The sequence below is a fragment of the Cygnus atratus genome, chromosome 10, assembly GCF_013377495.2.
Source record: "Cygnus atratus isolate AKBS03 ecotype Queensland, Australia chromosome 10, CAtr_DNAZoo_HiC_assembly, whole genome shotgun sequence".
Classification (NCBI taxonomy): domain Eukaryota; kingdom Metazoa; phylum Chordata; class Aves; order Anseriformes; family Anatidae; genus Cygnus; species Cygnus atratus.
The window spans coordinates 10659454-10680958 of NC_066371.1; the positions used below are offsets into that span (position 1 = coordinate 10659454).

The 21505-nt window shown below is 40.8% G+C and overlaps 1 protein-coding gene across 1 annotated transcript in view; it reads left to right on the forward strand.

Moving 5' to 3' along the window:
* The window catches only part of UROC1 (urocanate hydratase 1), a 39133-nt gene extending 22001 nt beyond the window's left edge, over nt 1-17132 (forward strand). Inside the window, exons 14-20 of the mRNA XM_050712717.1 lie at nt 853-974; nt 4785-4855; nt 5786-5884; nt 7427-7526; nt 10343-10424; nt 15645-15744; nt 16889-17132. Coding sequence (XP_050568674.1) covers nt 853-974; nt 4785-4855; nt 5786-5884; nt 7427-7526; nt 10343-10424; nt 15645-15744; nt 16889-17029 — 715 coding nt within the window. The 3' untranslated portion in view covers nt 17030-17132. The remainder of the gene's footprint in view (nt 1-852; nt 975-4784; nt 4856-5785; nt 5885-7426; nt 7527-10342; nt 10425-15644; nt 15745-16888) is intronic.
* Nucleotides 17133-21505: the final 4373 nt, after the last annotated feature.

Genomic DNA, 21505 nt, shown 5'->3' on the forward strand with positions numbered 1-21505 from the left:
ACATGAATAGTTGCATTTTCTCTTTTGTTGCATCAATTTTCCTTAAGTAGCTCTTCTCAAGAAAATAGCCAAGTTGCTGCCTCAAATTGTAACTATCTGCAAATTCACCTCTAAGAGCTTAAATTGAAGAGCTTGTCTCTTCAGAGCAGTAGAGCATAATTTCAAATCATTGGAGCCTGTCTGCACCGAACTCAAAACACGTCTGAAATAAGACTCTTTTCTGCCTGTGTCACCAACTGCACTCCTCATTCAAGCTGTCCATGCACTACTTGTAGAAAGACCTGAGCTCAGGACATCCACTGAAAGACTTGGTTATACCACCACCTGACTCATGCTTAGCTTGCATGTGAATAAAAGCTTGAATGTAGTGTAAGGCACCCACCAGATTCTCTGAAGCTCGAATGAAGTGTGTCTTACTCTTGTGTGTAAACAATGTGGACAACAGATGAGTCTGGATTCAGGCATTTTCTCAAACCTACAATAGTCTGATAGCATAGATGTACTCTGAGTTAGCCTGGCTTAAGGAGGAAAAGACCAGGCAACAGGTATAGTAAATTCTATGAAACAGAAAACAAAATTGCAATTCATCTGATGGTGCACCTGTTTGATTGAACTGTCTAACATTTCTATCAAAATTGTTGTCTGGCTGTATTTTTACACACCAGTCAATGGCTGCAGGAAACAGCACTGTTTAATTAGTTAATGGCTCCTGATGCTTCTGTTTAGATTAGTTCATTGAAAATGTTTGAAATTCTTCCGTCTCCAGCTAATGAAAGAAAAGCACTGCTAGCAGCCAGGATAAATAAAGAAAGAATTTCAACCATCTGTTAATGAAACATGTTCTCTTCCCAGGGACATTTTTTCCCTGGGATTTGGGCCATTCCGCTGGGTTTGTACCTCAGGTGACCCACAGGATCTTGCTACCACTGACTCAATTGCGATGTCTGTGTTGGAGGACTCCATTCGTCAGGGAGGTAAGGCAACAAACATCCCATGCCTCCATCACTGGGAGTGTTTTGGGAACAAAAGGGAACTGAGTTGTGCAACATGTGATGGCTTTTGGCTGAAACCATAGAAAGCAGTCTCTTGCTTGTTCCATGTGAGCAAGAGATCTCACTCTTCCCCAAACTCCTATAAGGAGTGTAACCAGTAAGTAAGATGTAAAAACACCATGTAGAGAGGTTATCGATCCCAAAACTATTGTTTCAGTTTTGGCTAAGAGCATTTCTCTTCATTTGTTAAAGATTTTCCTGCACTCTGTCACCTTGAAAATTTAAGGCAAACAGTATCTTTCATTAGGCCTCCAAGAGCTTCATAAAGGAGTCAAATTGTTTTGCCCCTTTCTCTCAGGGGAATGAGGTATGGGAATCTACAGAGGTTTGTAAGAGGTTAGTAAGCAGATCGGTGGCATGAAAGCCAGATTTCATGGGCTTGGTGCTCCATCCAGTGTCATTTATTTGGGATTACAATTTTGAGATCTAAAAGTTTTTTGCTACTTGTTAACAAAGTGACAGCTGATTCTGCCATTTGTGGAACCAATTTGGGATTCATGGTTGTGTATACTGCTCTAGTATCTAGGAATTACACTTTCACTCTTCCATATCAAAATACTGTAGTTTCTTTAAAAAATAATGTAGCTATTCTTCTGCTGTGTACTGAAATCACCAGTCATCTCTCAAGACTGAACTGGTGCATGACCTTTGGATGGTTTGCATTGCAAGACTCAGAAATGGATCAGTTACTGTGTGTACAATAGGATGTGGGTGTTTATACAGATATTAATGTAAAGCTGAGGAGAGAATTCTCTTCCACATTAAAAAAAAATAAAATAAAAATTGAACTCTTGCATGTATATTCTTAATTCAAATTTTAAAACGGCATTTTAAAATCCCAACAGGTGAAAACAGGCATTGCCAGGGCAATGCTAGCAATGCTATTATTGGATTTGCTGTTGTATTTGGCAGGACAATGGGAATAGGATTTCAAAGAGAAATGAAAACAGAATTTGGCCAGAAAATAAACAGCCATTCATGGGTTCACGTTCTTAACTGTTACACTTGCTGTCCAGTCCCTGTGGGACGTGGGCTTGGACCAAATTCCAGGGTCTGAATATACTCATATACATATGTATCTAAAATCTGAGCCTGCATTTGAATTTTATAAAAGAATTGGTTGTGATGGTTGAAAGAAAACTCCACAAAGCTGAAGTCTATTGTATTCAGTCTAAACTTTTGACCTGGCCTTGAACTCAATGTTAAGCATTCTTCCTCTTTTGTGGAGATCAATTTTTATGCTTAAACCTCACAAAATGAAAAAAAATCCTATATAGTTTTACTTGCTTCCAATTCCAAGGCACCTCAGCTTTAAATTAGCGCTTGTGCAAGAGATGCAGCACTGATGACTGAAGTATAACTTGGATTTACTACCTCTCTGGCAGCTTGAAGGCTGAGCTGTTAACAACAACACATATCTCCCAAGAGCAAAAGGGAAGCAATCTCTGTGTTGATGAAGACTGTTCCTCTGCATACACAATGTCTTCTAGTATTTTTTAAAGCCTAAAAAAGCACAGGAGCCCATGAAATTCCAGAAGCAACACAGTAGCCTTGCCTGATTTAGGAGGGGATTCCTTTTGGGGTGTTGGATTGAGGGCTGGCAGCAGTTTAGCAAATGAAACACATGGAGCTAATCTAAAGTTAAGCTCTTTCTAGAAAAAGCTGTAAGATTTTCAGCTGCAGGAAGGTGTAAATAAAAGGGAGGATTCTTCACTTCCCCAGGGCTAACAGATGAAAACCAACCTGGTGGTCAACACCACAGCTTAGGACAGAGAATGACTGTTACTGGAGCTGTCTGGGAGAGACAGACGTGCTGTGTGGAGATATGTCCGTGTAGGCAGTTTGCTCATCTGGCTACCCTTCTGGTGATGATCTATAGAATTAACAGATGGATCTCTTCTATAAGTCCATGCACAGTGAGGTTATAAAACATGATAAGTATTCTGAGATGGCTTATAAATGTGGTAGAAAGGAACTCTTTCAGTATTTGGTTTTCTAGAGTAACACCTGTAAACTCTCACAAAATGTCTGTAATAACCTAAATGAGTACTACCCGTTACATTCTAGATGTTTCCTTGAAAATTCTGAATGGCAGCACAATCCTACTAGGACAGCACAAGCAGATGTTTCATCTTTCGCTCCCTGCGAGTCTAAGAGCTGACACGTTAATCCTCATCGCAATGTTTAGAAGCTCTCATTTGGAACCAACCCATAAAGCCCTGACAGGTCCTTTTAGGATTGTTAAAACTGTGTGGAAGGCCTGCCTCTGCAAGAATTAATGTATTTTGTATTTCTCTTTAGTGATATGTTTAACCCAGAGTAGTTATAGTTTTACATGCATATTTGCTGTCATATTGCCTAAATGGAAAGATAGCAGTCTCTCTCTGCTCAGTTACCTGGCCAATTTCAAGTTTGCAGTGTGCAGTTACTCCAGTTTGACTTTCAAATGCAAGTCATTTGTACATTATAATCTGACTTGAAAATGGGTGAGAGCTAGGAAGAGCTAGGAGACGTGCTATCTTGGCATCTGCAGAAATGATTATGATTTGGAGCTCCAGTACACAAGCAACTCACTGTGACTTAGCATGCTGCCACACACCAGTCCTGGTGGCTGCCTGTGTCTCTCAGGCCAAAGTGATGCAACATACCTCTAGACCAAACTTTGCCCATAACTGTGCCTACAGTGAGTGACTTCCTAAACCACTGTAACCTCAGCTGAGCTCACAAGCACCCTTTGTGGAAAGGCATAACTGTAAAAGTCTCCCAAATTAAGATAATAAGACAATGCTTCTGTGCTGTTCTACACTCCCTCTCCCTTTTGTTACTCGCTGCAGACGGTGTCATGCCTTTGGAAGCAGCAGGTTACTGATGTTGCCATGTATCTGATTGATATGTGCCATATTTGCCTGTCTTTCTCTTCAAATATCTTTGTTCTTTGTCCTCTTTGGTTTGGTTGATTGAGATGGAATTGCACAGGTATAAATGAGAGAAGCTGGAGAGTAGTTCAAGATGTTGTATTCAATTCTCAGATAACATACATGTCTAGACAAGGTGTAGGGTGGATTTACACACAGTTGCTAACCCATAAGAAGTTTTTCCATGCAGTTTGTGCTCTGCAGTGATGTGAGGCAATGTACCTCAGTTTGTAGGATATACGTGACTTTGGGTTTATCTTGGGATAAGAACGTTCACATGAGCAATTCAGTACAGGGCAATTGCAGTCCTATAAATCTATATCCCAAGCATAGATGTAACTTATTCTCAAGTATATATTACCAGCTGCTTCTGGGAAATTCTGATAGATGTTCAGAAGAGTTATTTACTACCTGACGCAACACTGGGCTGTGGTACCCAATATCATGGAGTTTGCTGAAGTTATTAATTTAGTAAAGGCTCAGAAAGGGTTTGGGCATCTAGTAGGCAGCAAGCCAGGTCACTGAAAATGAGCAGTATGTGCAGCCCATATTTCAAGGTTTAATTTAGTTTGCTAAAGATCTGAATGAGAGCTATCATTCTAACTGCCTCCTGCACAACATCTCATACCTTCCTCTAAATATATTTTACCAATTACTGAATTGGCTGTGAAGAGGACTCTCTACAGCTCTTCATATACACGTGCTTGTATCTCAGAGCAGAATATGACTTGCTAGCGCTGTCAGATGAATTTAATTTAATTTAGAGCATATTGCATTCATTTTCAAAACCTATTTTTTTCTTGCTTTCTCTTGCAAGTGAGCACATCTGTGAAGCAGCAGTACCATGACAACATCCGCTGGATTCGGGAAGCTGGCAGGCACAGCTTGGTAAGTGCACAACCTCCTTCAGCACAAGTGGTCCAGAACAGTTTCATTCCTGGTCCAGAACAGTTTCAAATGCTGGAGTGAAAAGTAGGAATGTGTATGAATGAAAACACTGTCTGTAAATACCAGGGTTCATAACTAAACATCTCTCCACAGCAGGGGTTTAGGGTGAGCTGGAGCAGTTTTCCCTTCACCTCTTCATCTGGAAATGTTAAAATAATACAGCAAGCTGTAGTCTTATATCTGGAGTGGAAGAGGCTAGTGATTCATTCTCCACCTGATTTGTAACTACCTTTCAGCACCATTCAAAATGTCCTTCATTTGGCCCAACCTCATTAGGCCTGCAGTTCTCAGTTCCCCTTTCAAAATAGGCATATTGTATTATAGGAAGCAGGATGGCAATGAAACATCCTTTGTTTTTCTTTTAGGGCAGGCTCTCACTGTGAAGCTAACTGGTAATACTGAAGGGCTTACATGTGCTCTCTTCATCTGGAAACCAGACTGGTCTGTGGAGTAAAGGCTGGAGAGGAGCATAGCTGTGCAGGACAGATGTTCTTTGACATTCTTTGTCTCTGTATTTCTCTTCCCTTCCAGCCCACCATCACCAGTTCCAAACCGCTGCTTCTCAGATGTTGATAAGGGGTTTGTTGATAGGGGGATTATAGTCTAGCAATCAGGTTGATTTAAAAAATGGGATTTATTGGGCAGTAGCGGCTGAATACAGAAATACATCTCACTGTTTGTGCAAGTGGAGATAAAACTCAGTTCAAAGAGGGGCTTTAATTTCTATTTTCTGGAAGCTGGATGTTGATGAATGAATAATCTGTACTTTCTCCTACAGAAGGAGGCAATCCTGTGACTATATCTATCTGGGCCTGAAGATAAGCCAGTTGCACAGAGAACCTTATCACTCTGTTTTTTTTTATTTTGCAGGTTGTTGGCTCTCAAGCTAGAATCTTATATTCTGATCAGAGGGGTCGTGTGTCTATAGCCGTGGCTATTAATCGAGCGATTTCTGAAGGAAGGATTAAGGTTTGCCTTTTTCCTCTTGATATGGTCCAGTAATTGTGTTTAGTATCTGAGACTAGGGTGGCAGGTGGGAAAGGAGAAAGCTTCAATCAATAAGAGGAGAAATGCCTGCCATTTACATGGGACCATTCTGTTAAAATATGTTAGAGGTCAGTCCTCCTCTGTATGTAACCAGTATTGTGTTGTGTAAAGGAAGAGACAGGTTTAGAAACTGAAATACATTACCCTTTATTTCATGTTGGAAATTTGCCTTATTCTATGTCTGAGCAACTACAAGTACAATGCACCACACTGTGACTTGCTGAAAACACAAGACAGGGTCTCAAACTCCTTAGCAGTGCCCAGACATCACGCATAACAAGAGGCCATGCCACCGCCCAGTGTTTCTTACCCTTAATCCCTTGATTTCAGCCATATTATTACATCTAGTGATTTAATTCAAAACCCTTTCCTTCTCTGGATAGTAAAACTTTTGAAAGATTGTGATACCTGCTTTTAAACAGTCTTCATCAGTGTCCCTGCTGTGTGTATACAGCAGCAGCAGACCTAGGCATGTTTACTCATCTCAATCTCTTTTATAGCCAAACCACAATAATTGCCATATCAAAAGGGGCAAATTCAAGTAAAATTTAGAATGGATTCCAGCTAGGAAAGGCTTGTGTTTCTGTTACTCAGAAAATGTTTGTTAAAATATTTCAAATGTTGAGCTGTTGACCTTCTCAGGATTCAAAACGAACCCCACTGCAAGCTAGTCTTAAAAAATAAACCTGACCAGGCAGAGCACTCCCATGGAGCTGTGACTGACAGGGTCAGACTCCCAGGCCCTTCAGATTTTATGTACTTTTTTCATTTCTTCAAATCTCCATTCTGCCTCTTGCAAGCTGGATGCTCATTTCTATTTTCGATTATTTTCTAATCCACTGCCAGCATAAAACAAAGCCAACTAATTCTATACCAAACCATGCCAAGAGAGTGAATTATTCTTACAGAAGCCTGGTGTAAGACCTGCAGCTAGTCTAGATTCACACTGTTAGTTAAATTCCAAATCAAGAATGGACTTGTTTGAGCTGCAGGAGATCACTAATTATAATTGTTGCCTTATTTTTAGTCTTGAAGTCTTCCAAAAGAATGAAAACAGTAACATTTTCTATTTGTTTGCTGTTGTTCAGAAAAAGAACTACTTGTGAATGAAGATTTTTTGCAGTCTGAAGTGTCTTTGAAATTTCAGTAAAGAAAGGCTTCAGATGAAATTGCCACACTGCTTTCCTTCTCCCTGTCCTGTTCGAGGATGTCATTGACATGAAAACAACCTCCTGTTACTGTCTATGAAATGATGATGACTCATGAACATTTCTTATATCTTCATATCAACATTTCTTTGCTGATAAATAATAGCAGGGAGAGAAGGAGATTTAGGGGGTTTAGGACATGGAACAAAGCTGAGATTTGAAATGACTTCAGATAAAATGAATTCAGCAAAATATGATCTGTGGTAACATTGACAGTCCATGAAGGACTCCATTTGCTTGTCCTTGGCTTTTGCAGGCTCCGGTAGTCCTCAGCCGAGATCACCATGATGTGAGCGCGACTGACAGTCCTTACAGAGAAACGTCAAACATTTATGATGGATCCGCCTTTTGTGCAGGTCAGCAGAGCATCTGAGACTTGTCTGAACAGGCAAACAAGAAAATTGCTTTAAAAGAGAATTTTTTATGCAACATTTTGAAATGTTTTTGTTCAACCCTATAATCCCAATTAATCAGATTTTCTGTGAACTTAACGTAGCTGTCAAGAGATAAAGAAATGACGGTAGAGCTAGTTAAATAGGAGAGGCTCAGAACAATGAAAATTCAATGAAGATGCACCAGATTTACTTCAATGTAAATGGAGAGCAATCTGTCTTAGAGGACTGCATCTTGTGTTTGATTTTAATTTTGCCCCTCACTCTTTCAAAGAGGTGATCTGACCAGAATTACAGCAGTACTTCCTTGGGATGCACAAAATCAGATCTATAGCAGCATTTTGCTTAAAGCAAAATCAAGGACTCGGGGAAAAGTCTGGAGTCTCTGAGAGGAACTTTTCTGGGCATAAGGTACATACATACTTTGCTAGTGAAAGCACAAAAATGGAAGTCAGGAGTTCTGGATTATATTGCAAACTTTGTTGTTCACTCAGTGTGACTGTGGGCAAATCATGTACATTTGCTGTTCAAAAGAAACCTGACCTGAGCTAACCAGAATCTGCTTTTAAGATTGTGAAATGGTGCTTCAGAAAAAATAAACTCAACAAATATCAGGCTGCAGATGTGAAAAATGAGTGAAGCACTAAATGTTTTTAACCTAAATCTTCCTCAATTTTCCATCCATAAGTGGAAATGATGACGATAATTTTAGCCCGGTAGTGTTTTCACATGCCATGAACTGACAATCATAAAGTGGCTTCGGACAGGAGGATGCAAGCTGCCATAAAAGGAGAAATTATGATTGAGGTAGCTGAGACTATTGAATGGCTTCCATTATGACAGGGAATTCATAATAGGAAACAAATTATGGCTCAATGTTAAGGAGAAAAGTTCCCTGCTATCTTAAATGGACTGCTTGAAGAAATGAGGCTTTTAGCAGTACCTATCAGTCCCACTTCAATGTTTTCTGAGTATGTTGGCTGGTTCTAATGTGCCAGATGGATAGAGGCCTGAAATAATGTTTGCTTCTGCCAAGCTGTGAGAAAATGGTGCAGCTGCACGGAGAAAAGCAATCCAAATTGATGTCTCCACCAAAGAGCCTAACCATATAAGTAAACACCAGGCAATGCCCTCAGAAGAGGGCAAATGGAAACAAGGCCTGCTAACCCGGTTGTTTACTATGTTATCTGTTTTTCTTTGAGTTTTGTGAATTACATGAACTGTTTGCCTTCTCCATGGGCTTATCCAAATCCTGTTGACCACTGATTTCACTGGTCTTTGAAACTAAGTCTAACTCTGTTTTACCAGATGAGCCTCTGGAGGTAAAGAACATCTTACATCTTAGGTCTTCCTCTCTCTTCTCTCAATCCTTTCCCGTTGTTTTAATGCCACATTTGAGCTAGTTCAGTTGAAATTGGCTCCTCTCTGGCACACAGGAATTTTTGAGTCTTTGCCTATCTCATTTTGTTTTGCATTAAGGACCTCAGTCTGATCCCTGTCAAACAGGGGTCATTGCTGCTCTGCAAAGAGTATTTCAGCACAGACATTTGCGCAGTTAGTGACCTTTAGTGAAACCAAGGAGCACCGTGTTATTACGTTGTTGGTCTATTTACCATGCTCCTTGTATAAGCTCCACTCTTATCATGCTAGTGGCTGAGGAAGAAATCTGTACATTTTTAGAGTATAGGGATTTGAATCTCTCCCATTTCCTCCTGACAGCACTGTAATTATGATAATTGGGTTATTAAAGTGACATAATGCCAGATAAAAGATGCCATAATAGGGCTTTTGACAGGGTTTAATGTAGATTAGTGCTCAAGAAAACTCATTTTTCCATCAGACGTGGAACAACTGTAGGTCTACAAATGTGACTAGTGGGACATTTGCTATGTCCTATTTTTTGCCGTTAAAAGCATAGCAAATAATCTATTGCTCCTGAATTAAATCTGGACAAGTGTTTTTGGTAATTTTACTCTTATCCTCTGTGTGTACCTCTTTCCACCTCTCTGGGTATATCTTTTAGCACAAGTTGTAGCAAACATGAAATTCTAGTGAACGCTTCAGCAGAAATTATGCATTTAACATTAGTCAAATTACATTTGGCTCCTACATTTATTAAAACAAAAGAAACATCCCATGTGATTTCAGCAGTTCCAGTTTTGAGGGCGAAATTCCTGTGTCCAGAGAATGGCAGCTTGTATCATTTTCATTGTGACTGTTCCTAAAATGCAACCCGTCAGCTTTAGACTGGTTTTCTGCACAGAGCTGAATTAACTCCTCAGTCTGATCTGAAAATACTTCAGCTCAGGCTCTCCTGAGAACTACAAGGTGTGTAGTTTTCCAAGTGTCCCCTCACTTTGAAATCTTCTATGTGGATGTGTCCAGCCTGTTCCATGACTGAGGCACTCCCAAGGAGGGGATTGTATTTCTTTCCACCCTCAGGAGCTGTCTCCCAGCTGAGGAGCAGTATGTTCTTCAGCTACTTGAACTGGATCACAAATACAGAAAACTCCTCATAAGCCATGTTGTGAAATTAGCATTTGGTTCCTGCAGTGTAGGGAGGAAAGAAAGAATGGGAGAAGAACTCTTGCCTGTTTGGCCCCCCACCCAACATGAGATGTTTACTATATATGTGAGAGAAGCTGTGTGTAAACCCTGCTTCCAACACTGCCTTCAATCAGCCATAATCAAGGTGGCAGTGGAAGGAAGTGAGCAGCACAACAACAAAAAAACAAATGCAGCATGTCAGAGCCCTGGTAACTCCTTTTCTCTCCTCACAGACATGGCAGTACAAAACTTCGTAGGAGATGCGTTCAGAGGAGCAACCTGGGTTGCCTTGCACAATGGTGGTGGAGTTGGCTGGTAAGAACTTACTTTTTTTTCTAAAGCTGGACTCTGAATCCAGTTATTGCTGCTGTGTATGTGTGTGGGGACGAGAGACAGGAGGTGAATTTTAAAGAAGGTGTGTGTATGACTGGAGAAGTATGATGGGAAGGATGGGTTTGGAGACAAGGGCTGGAAGGATGCATTATAAGGTAAAGTGTGGTGTTGTATGAGGCTCTCTTAATTAATGCCCATATGTCAAGAAAAAGTGTTTTGGACATTGGCCACAGCACAGTTTGGAGAACTTAATTTGCGAAACAAGGACAGTCTGCCATGGTCTTTTTGAACAGATCCCATTTCTAAAGTTGTCTTCACACATGCACAGCCAGAGTGTTAGTGGATGGATTATGCTTAGGTTTCCCCTTAAGCTGTATTTAAATCTGTGACCTTAGGACCCCAATATAAATGCCCATGTGCTAAAGTGCAATGAGGGGTTGTTGATACAAAACAGCTCAGGTGCCAGCAAACCCCCCGGTCTTCTTTCTCCCCTTGTTTCTGCATGGTACCATAAAAGACCACAGTTAAGCAAGGACTTGATTAAGCACCTTCTTCACGTAAGATGCAGAACTAGGATAAATGCCTAGACTCAGAAGCAGAGAGAAATATCATGTATGGAAAGGGAAATTAATCTCATTCGTATGCTACTAAAAGGCTACTCTGGCTTGGCACAGACTTAGGGAAAATAAGAGCCTGGCTACATTGCAGAGTCTTTAACTCTTGTTTGTTCTTTATGGTGTAGTCCAGCAAAGCCTCTCCCATTTACAGTCATGTCTTCATTTTGTCGTGTAGCCAGTCAAAAGGAGGACAACCCTCTGTTAAATACTCTGGTGATCTCTCACTTCACTGTTTCATCCAGCTCTGGAATATGCCAACAGCAGCAAACCAAAGAACTTGTTGCAGATGTTTTCCTCAGAGACAGTTGATGATACCTAGTTATTACTCATCTGGATGAGCTGGAGCTAGAAAAATAACCCTTCAAGTCAGATGGAGAATTCCCTCCCCTGTACTCTACCTCCTTTGATTTTTCAGTGAAGTAGCTACTGAATAGAAGGTATGCAAGAGCAAAACTGAACAATGGGATACGAAAGCTTTCTGAGGGCTTAGACACATGGAGTGACAATCTGACTTTACTGATTTCAGTAGTAACAACCACAATGGTCAGGATTTTATTCACAACTTCCGTAATTCTGAATGGAAAATACCAGAATATCTACTTACTCTGGTCATTGCAGTCACAGACTCCAGACAGTAGCAGACTAGATCTGTCTGAATGGCTCTAGTTGAGTTTAACCTTTTAAAATATTGCTTATGGAATACAAGAGAAGAAAAACACTTTCCCTGAACTGTTGTGCAAAATACTTGGAATGTTTTTATGGTGTTTATAATTACTGGAATAGCTTAAGTAATTCCTTATGCCATGAGTGTTCTGTGCATTAATGATGCTTAATCAAAATGATTTTATTCCCTGTCTCTTTCTGGCCTCTATAAAGCCAATCCTTCCTGCACATTCCTAGTCCTCTGAGCAATTCAGACTGGATCAATGGTGAGACTGCCCTGACTTCTGGAAAAACTGGCACTACAGTTTCACTTGTATTGTTGCTGCTTAAGTGAAACTGCACCATTGGAAAGAAGTTCTCCCTGCAGGCAGAGGAAAGGTGCTGTCATTTATGTAATGAATTGGGAAACTAGTGTGTGGCTATTCACTGAAATCAAAATATCCATGGAAAAGTAGAGCTTGATTACCCTCTTTACCAGCTCCTATGGCTGCTTAGTGACTTGTCATTGTGGCACAGTGTCTGCTCACCTTGTTCTCAGGAGTAGTCTTAGCCCTCTGTGATTAAATTACTGTGCTTCAGTGAAGAAGGCAGAGCCTGAAAATTAGTCCTGTCTCTGCACGAGCTTTAATAAGCCTCCATGCTGGGACTCAGATGCAGTAACAATGTCGTGTCATTAGATGCCGCGGTCTGCAGAGCCTCGAAAGCCGTGGCACGACAGGTGGTTCTGCTTGGTTTAACTAATCACGGCACCACCCGGGCTAGTTAAAGCACTGTGCCCCTCTGCCTTCTCAGGAGAAAGAGAGGGATAATTTAAAGGTGGGTAAAGAAGCAAAACCATCCCCCAACCATTATAAATGACTTTCTTTGCCTGAAAGACAGATGCTTTTAGGTTTTAGGACTGTTTTGCTTTCTCTCTGGGGAAGTAAAAATTCAGCTGACTTTGTCGTAAAAAATCACCGTGTGCCTGATAAAATCTTCTTGTCAGCTGATCTGGAAATGTAAAGCATGTGAAAGTTTATATTTATAAGCAATAAACATATTTATAAACAAACATGCATATGATTAGAAGGAAACGAAGTTGCCATTGTACTTTTTTTGTTCAAGGAGTTCAGAAATAGTATTTGCACTGTGCCAAGCTCCCAGTCCTCCTTGTAGAGGCTGGGCTCACCTGGATCTGTTGATAGATCCGCTGTGTCTTCTTTCTGAGACCAGAGAGATGTATTTTACCTGCTCTGACATCCTGCACTATAGCCTGGTGGGCAAACAGAAAAAAAGCAGGATTAATATTTAGCTGGAATCTGCATCATGTGCTGTTGTAGAGATTTAAGATTAACATAGTCTTGACTATAATTACAGCAAATGATTGTTATTCATTTCTTGCTGCCTCTTTATTTGCAGGAGAATATATATTAGCATGGAGCCTGGGTAACCCATAGTAACAAAAAGGCAGAAGTAATTTAAGAATTGAACTGAGCTGTTGACAGTGTGACATCTTGTTTGTGAGAGAGGCCTTGTTTTCTTTGATCACCTTAGAAGGAGACATCTGGAAATTATAGGAGGTAGCTTAGGTCAAAATGCCACATGTTTCTTTAATTACCTGAAAATATGACCCAATGCTAATGAAGGCAGAGAGTTCTCCTTTAAAAGTGAGAGGTTTTGCCAGAAAATCCATCCTAACAAATGTTGGCATCTAATTTATGAGTGATTTTTAGACAGTAGGACAGATTCTGATGAGTAATTCTGATTTACACTGGGGTAACTCTGTGGAAATTGATGGAGAGACTTCGAATTTATGGAGTGAAAGCAAGATCAGACGCTCACTGCTGATGCCTGAGCTTCAAAGGATGCTCTTTGGGATGCTGTGCACAGAGGGGATCTCTACCATTGACAGAACATCATCTGTCAGTGTGAAAAATCTTTATAAAGCACCAATCCAGAGGTCTCATCTTCTTATTGTCTGAAATCATCAGTAGGCTGCCTTGAGGTGTGATCATACTATGATCCTGATTACATTGCGATGACATAACTGATGTTTGTAAGTGTACTCTAGGCTTATACTTTGACAGTAAAGAAAGACTAGTGCGAATTTGGTCTCTGTATGTGGAAGAAGCAGAGTGTAGTGAGGTAACTGGCCCTGGTCTTCACACAGTGATACTTGTAACGTTGTAGGCCAATCTGGTCACCTCTTTTGGAGAAGACAGTAACAATGTGAACCATTCAAAAAGTAGAATTTGCAAGAAATACAAATGTTTGGATGCTTGTTTTCATCCCAAAATGAGACCAAGAGCGGCATTAATGAAAGATTTCATACAGTAAGAAGATCCTGGGAATTAAATTCCAAACTGAAACGTGTTGAGTGTCAATCAAAAAATGTTTTATTTTGAATGTCAGAGCTTAGGATATTCAAACATCTCAGTTAAAACGTGATTTTGTTTCAAATTTTCCTGCTAAAGATAAGAAAGTGATTCATCTTCTGATGTTCTGTTATGACAACTGTTAGTTACATTTTCTGTTGAAGTTGTTTTTGTTTTTTTTTGCATTTGTAATAGTGGTATATCTAACAATGGCAAAGTAGAGGGAGTTCCAGTAATGGGTAGGATGATTGTGAGACCTGGAGCTCTGAGCTCCTTGCTCGGCTATGTGGTAAGGTTCTACTTATCACACAGGTAGTGTATATAACTAGTGAAAGGGAATTAAAATCGCGTAAGTAACAACATAACATTGAAAAGGGGAAAAATGTGAGTTCTAGTTTCACAAAGCAGAGCTCAAGTTTGTTGAGGCTCCAATGCAGCTTGATTTTTCCCATTTCTTGAGAAGATCAAGTTACTGCTGGAAAATATTCAATAAGAAATGTTTCTTTTCTGGACACCTAACTCCTGCCTGATTCATGGATATGTCCGATGTTATTCTAAGTAAATTTTGTGAATGTACTCATTCTATTAACTATAAAACATTGAGGACAAAATCCTGCCCCCAGGACCTTCGTTAGTATTCTCTCATACCACATGTTGCTTTCCTGTAAAACATGCCCCATCTCACACACTGCTGATGCTGGGTTATAACGCTAGAAGTCTCTTACAGATTTACTGCAACGGATAATTTTCAAACTGTATTCTCCACTATTCACCATATGCAACAAAACAGGAACTTGAGCAGACCAGATTTTGAAGTGAGATAAGATGTTTTTCTCTGTGTTTTCCCTGTTCTTTTAAAACCAGACTGGTATTTCTCCCAAGTATAGTCTGTTAGTTTGGAGCATGTTTCTGTTCCTCTTCTGCCAATAAGTCTGCTTCCTGAAAAGTTGGCACTGGTGTCTTTAAACATCTACGTATCTCATACAAAATGAATGACAATTTTTGAAATGATCAAGGCAGATGTGCATTAAGCAGTGGTTAACACTTTTTAAATTAGAGATGCTCTCTCATTTGTCTTGAGAGAATATAAATAGATCCATCTGTCTGCTTCAGTAAGTACACAATCCTCCTCACGATCCTAAGTATATGGCAGGCTCTAGTGTAGCAAACACGATCAGCTTAGCCTTCAAAAATACCCTAAGAGAGGTAACTCGCTAGTCCATCAGAAGTGCTAATCTTTCTTTACTTGTTTCTAGAGCCAGTACAGAGTGCGGTTCCCAGGAAGCACAGCATAAGCTTAGTTTTTGGCACTCCTGCTTGGAGGAGATACTGACTGCTAGCAGCACTTTACATGAAAGGTAGAATAGGTTTTATGCAGCTCAGGAAACTAGTTCCACCCCCTTCCCCCCCTTTTTTTAAAGCATAAAAGAGGTCACTTAGTTTCTCTTATTCAGCATAATTTCTGTTTTCTTCCTTCTTCCAGTGCAACTGAACAAATTCACTCCCGTAAGTTTTGTGGGATTGGCTCCAGTTCTTTTGATTCAATTCTCTTATGTTCATATTTTTAGGGGTGAAGTGATCAATGGGGGATTCGGCTTGGTTTTGGATGGGTCCACAGAGGCTGAAGAACGAGCTAAGATGATGCTCAGCTGGGATGTTTCCAATGGAGTAAGCAAAACTCACTATATGCATTCACTTTAATATCTTCTTAACTTCTAGATCTAGGTATCTTGAAAGGCTTGTCACTGAAGTGTCAGTTTGCACAGCCCTTGCTACCATTAGCGTTTTTGTCTTCACTAGTGTCTAGATAGATCCTGTTTGGTTTAGTACTGTGATTTCCATCTCTGAAGTGGCCAAGATGTTGTTTTTTTTCAGTTCAGATAAGTCAGTATTTTTGGATCAAGAGGTCTTGATTCAGACACTATAGTGAACCTTTGAAAATATACTGCCAGGAATAATCATAGGTGAGTGGCAGGGAAATTGACTTGCTGACTTGAAAGGTCATTTCTAGCTGTTATTGCTATGATCCTGGCAACTTCTTATTAGCCTTACATTAATCAAATGTGTAAACATTTTGCTAAATTGGAACCGAAGGATTTTCTTGCTTGAACACTTTTGAGCCTGAATATTTCACACTCTGCTATGCAATTCATAATACAGAGACTTGTAAGCCATTGTATACAAGGAAGTGCTTATTCCCTTTGTGTCAATTTATGATGTTTTTTCATTTGGGGTACCTTTCTTGTACACAGACCTAAATGCAGAACTTTGCTATTGGAAGAGAGGTTTTATAGCTCCCTGCTTGTCTGTGGAGTTTCATTCATACATCCTGGCAGAGAATTTGGCTTTCGTATTTTGGATTTGGATTTCGTATTTTGAAAATGCATTGAGAGACATTTACCCTTTTAAATACTTATCCAACTAAAAAAGCATCAAGTGTTTAAATCATACTGTTATCTAAAGAAACTGCTAGTTTTTACCAAACTAGGATGGAGTACACAAGTTTTTGTAGAGAGAACTTTGGGAAGTTTATAAGGTACTTGGCCCTACCAATGTTATCAGCCCAGCAATATGCTTCTGCATGAAAATGTTCCAAGACCATCCAAATATTCATGAAAATTAAGTATTTAAAAAAATGAAGCTATTTAAAAAAAATTTACTTCCAAAATCAGTAAGGAAACTAGAAACTGGCAGAGTTGAAAGATATATTGTAATGAAATTGGGTGCCAGTGTTTGCACAAATATTGCATAAGATGGGATGTGGCATGAGAAATGTACGATTTTTACACTCACTGATTTTCTTGTCTAACAGGTTGCAAGACGCTGCTGGTCAGGTAATGACTACGCTTATGAAACAATCTGCCAAGCAATGAAAGAGAATGTCACATTGAAAGTGACTCTTCCTCAAAAGGTGGTAGATGAAGACATCTTAGAGCAAGCCCTGCAAAGTTAGTGGTATTCCAAGTGCAATGTTGTCCTGGCAGAAATATTTGAAGCTGCTTCCTTGGTATCCTGCCTGTGCGATTGATAAAAACCTTGCAACTGTCTCTTCCTTGTGAGTGAGTTTTTCTGTTTTGTGTGGGTTTTTTTTGTTTTTTTTTCCCCTGTTAATAGAGCAGGCCTTATATCAGTCTGTGACAGGTCCCCTGATGTCAGGAACAGCCTTTTCACTAACATAATGGAAGGCTATTTGCAATAAGAAACTATTCATTTTAAGAAAATGAACTGGAATTCTGTCCCACAAAATTTAAAAACAAAACAAAACAAAAACTTATTCCTGATAATTCAAAATTTGAGACTTCTTAGCTCTGGCAGATCAGACTTCAAATTGGAAATTGGAACTCTTCATTCTAATTCAGAGTCTGCTGCTATCAGCAAATAGTCATGAAATCCAGTAGTCAAACATGTTGATATGTAAAACAAATTTATTGTTTGGCTGTTGGAAGATGCACTAATATTACATATGCTAGAATCAAGCTTTTCTATATCACCATAAAAACATTTAGTTATTGCAACAGAAAGACAGGTAAACTGTAAATGGCCAGTGTAGCTTGCCTGCATGTGTTTCTCCCTGAAATCATTACCTGAGAAAAAAGAACATAATGTAGTGCCAATTATTTAGGTAGCATTTAAGTAGGTTGGGAGGGGTGGTGGTGGTGGAGAATCAGAGGGTGTTAAGTAGTAGAACACTTCCAAACATCTTAGACTAAAGCCAGAAAAACGTGCAACAACTCATGGTAAATTCGTGGGAGTCATTCTGCTTCAGTCTGAGGTAGTGCCCTGCTGCTGAATCTGCCGTGTGCTTTGCTGCCCCACACTGATGAGTTTCTTCTGTAGAAACACATTGCACTCGAGCAGTTTCCAAATGGATGAAAACCTCCATAAAATCTAGATCCTGAGTGCTGGCTGACTTTTTGATATGAAATAAACTAAAGCATCAAGGACAGGATGATAAGGGCTTCCTTCACACAGAAATTGGTTATAAAGTAAGAAAAAGGTCTTTTGGTCTCCCTTCTTCCAAGAAAGAGAGAGGAAGACGCAGACTCCAATATGCCTAGATGCAACCAAAAAGAAACTTCCTATTTTGTACTTGAACCTACCATTATATTTGTTAACAGTAACTCACTGAAGTATATATTGTTCTAATCAGCTATGAGGCTGAAGTGAAAACTGAGGCTTTCTGTGAATGAACCCCCTATACACATACGTATTGTCAGATACATATAGCTATATTTATATGCACACAGAAATATTTTACATATTGGTATGTGTACAAAAATAGTTCTCAGCTATCATTAGCCTCATGCTAAGTACAGCCCTTGCCTATGGGCCTCATTCTGACAGGAACACAGAGTGCCAGCAGTCCTTGCCTCAGTACGTGCGTGGTTCTGGACATGTATCGCTGATCCAGCCTGGCACTCGATCTGCTTGGCACGGGATCCATCACCCCGTGGTGGGAAGGGGGGGTTACACAGGTAAACCTGTGCTGCCTGCTGCAGGTGAGGAGTGATGAGCTGAAGTCCTCTGGACTGTGGGGTCTCAAGAAAGCAAATAACTGTTAGACCCTGTGGTACTTACCAAACATGTACTCTCTCTATTGCCTCTTGTGCCACGTAAAGAAAACTTTTATTTATTTTTTTTATCAGAAATCAGTTCTTTACTCTGCTCACATACTGCGTATGTCTCCAGATGAATAGTGAGAGTCTGGCATCTGCTTGCAGCTGAACCTTCTGTGAAGTGCAATCTGCAGTTCATTGGTATTGCTTTACCTTATGGAAAAAATGCACACATTGACAAGTTGTATGATTGAGACGTGAGTAGCTGACAGACAGATTTGACAGCCTTTGCTTTGACATATGTTACGCGTTACCTATTATTAATAACCACACTGGGTTGGGCCTAAAGTTGGCATCTCAGTAGCTGTATCATATAAAACCATTCTAGTTTTCACAGCCAAAAGAACTGGGGTACTGTTTTGTCATGAGGAACATACAAAAAATATAATGGCTTTCTGTATTATGGAATGTATACCTGCTCCATAGTAACCCTAATGCTGAACTGAAAATCTATCAAAGACAAAACTTTGAAGAAATATTATGGAATTTTCACTTCTGTGTTATTTAGTACTGACACCTGACAGCATGCTCACCTTCACATCCCAGACAAAAAAAAAGAAAAAAAAGGGAACCCTGTTTTCCTCTTTGCAACTTTACTGCCAAGAGGACATAACCTTGCAAGTACAACTATATTTAATGTCACCCAAGTCCCTGGGAGTTTGTAACTCTGCGCTACCTGTAGGGAGATACAGAACCTGAAGGCATATACAAGAGCTTCTAGCTGAAGATCAGGTTATGAAATCTTTGTCTATTAATTAGTATGAATATTGCAAACGGATTACAGAAAGGCAATGAGCTGACAAGCAGTTGGTCTTATTTAAGACTACACACTGATGTTAATTTTTGAGTTATAAAGTACATAGAGTTATGTGTTTACTCCTAAGCCTACTTTGTGGTCCTTTAACTGTATATTTCAAAGCACTTAACATATGCAAACTGAGGTTTACAGTACCTTTGGGAAAGCAGGGGGAAACAGCAACCTTTTCCTGCCTGCTGGGAGGAAAGAGCAGGTGATTTCGAGCATATAGAAGCCATAGACCCGGCCAGGGTGAAGATTCCTATTCTGAGCTTGGCTCAGCCTCCTTATTTTTTCTGCTCTCTGCTTGTTTGCAGAGAAACTGTGACTATGAATGAGCAATTGTTCTGCCTCGTTCAGTGAGGATGCAGATGTCATTTCTAGGTAGATGACCCCACTGCTGTTCAATGCAGGCAGAGCAGTCTCTCAAACCATGTATCTGCAGTCATTGTATCAGACCCTGACAGTGGATATAGAGGTAGTGAATTTTTGTAGTGAGGTTTCAAGCTTGCCCCAGGCTGAAATGTCCTTCCTATGAGCTGCAGTACCTCGATGCTTTCCTCGTAACAGAGACACCTATCTGAAAACCTTGCGCGTGGCTGCAGATAGAGGCAAGAGAATATCAGAGCCTGGGAAGGAAAAACAGGGTGCAAGATGTGTGTGTGTCTAAGTACAGTGGCTTTTGAATGCATACATTTTCTGATGTCTGCTGCTTGCTTTCCTAGTTAGAATCTTGTCAAGTCTCTCCTGGCAATGGCAAGTTAGATTTGTGGCTCTTTTTTTTGGCCTTCAGCTTTGACATCCCTCAACTGGGGATGAACCTATGGCTTGAGCAGTAGGTCCTGGGCAGATTTTTCTTTTCTAGGAACATGTAGGAGAGCTGCTCAAAGGTGAAGTCAGGATGGCCTGGGGCAGCCAACAACAGGAGTGACCCAGACCCAGCCCCAGTCAGCAGGGGGGTAAGAGGGATTTTGGGGAGGCTGAGCTCAGGCAACCAGAGCCTTCAGCGTCTGCAGAGTCAGCTGTGGAGGTGCAGAGTGGGGGTACCTACAGCGGTATTGCAACAAGTATCAGTTCCCCCAGAGCCAAGTGTGGCTGGACAGCAGTTCCCCATCCTTGCTGTTGGAGATTTGATGCAAAATTGCTCTGAGGAAAGTAGAAGTGATTTGCCCAGTGGAAGGATCACAGCACCATCTGCTGGGCCTGCTTGAAGGACTTATGTTATTTCCACCACGAACTACAGGAAAATTCTGTTTTGCTTAAAACTGGAAAGAGAAATTCTCCCAAATAAGTGGGGGGGGAAAAAAAAAGACCCACACCACTTTTTATGCATTAACTAGCTTTCTAGGTGGTGTTTTTTTTTTTTTTTTCCTCAGGACTTCCACCACCTTCAGCATCTGCATGTCATTTTAGAGCCCCTTTCCTACTGCCTGTCCCTCCCTCTGCTAGTGACATTGGCAGTAGGGTGAGGGTTGGACCAGGTGGTCGTGAAGGCCTTTTCCAGCCTTAATGACTCTAGGATTTCTCACTGGCCTCCCTCCCTCACGTTCCCTCTCTGAGGGGCTGGGGTGAAGGAAGCAGCACAGCCACGCTTTCAACGTGAGGGAAATAATTTGCATCCCTCCTGGCTGGTCCATAATGCTGTTTTTGTGATCCTAATAACAGTGAATGGGCTATTTTGCCAAAACATTCACATATTCCAACTCTCCCACCATGGCTGCACGTTTAGAAGCGCTCTGCCCTGGCACAACTTCTCCTTCGGCTTTAACAGGAGTAATAATAATAATAATACCGAAACAATTCCAGCGATGCCTCTTCGTAGGGCAGCCAGCACCACATCCCCAACCCCACTCCTGCAGCACCTCCCGCCCGGCCCCGCTCCGCAACTCCGCTCTCCGCCTTTTCCCCGGCGCCTCCCGCTCCGCTCCGCGCGGCTCCGCGCTCCGCGTTTCCCCGCGGGCCGCGCCGGCCCCGCCCCGCGGCTCCGGTTTCAGCCGCTGCTACAGGGACCCCCAAG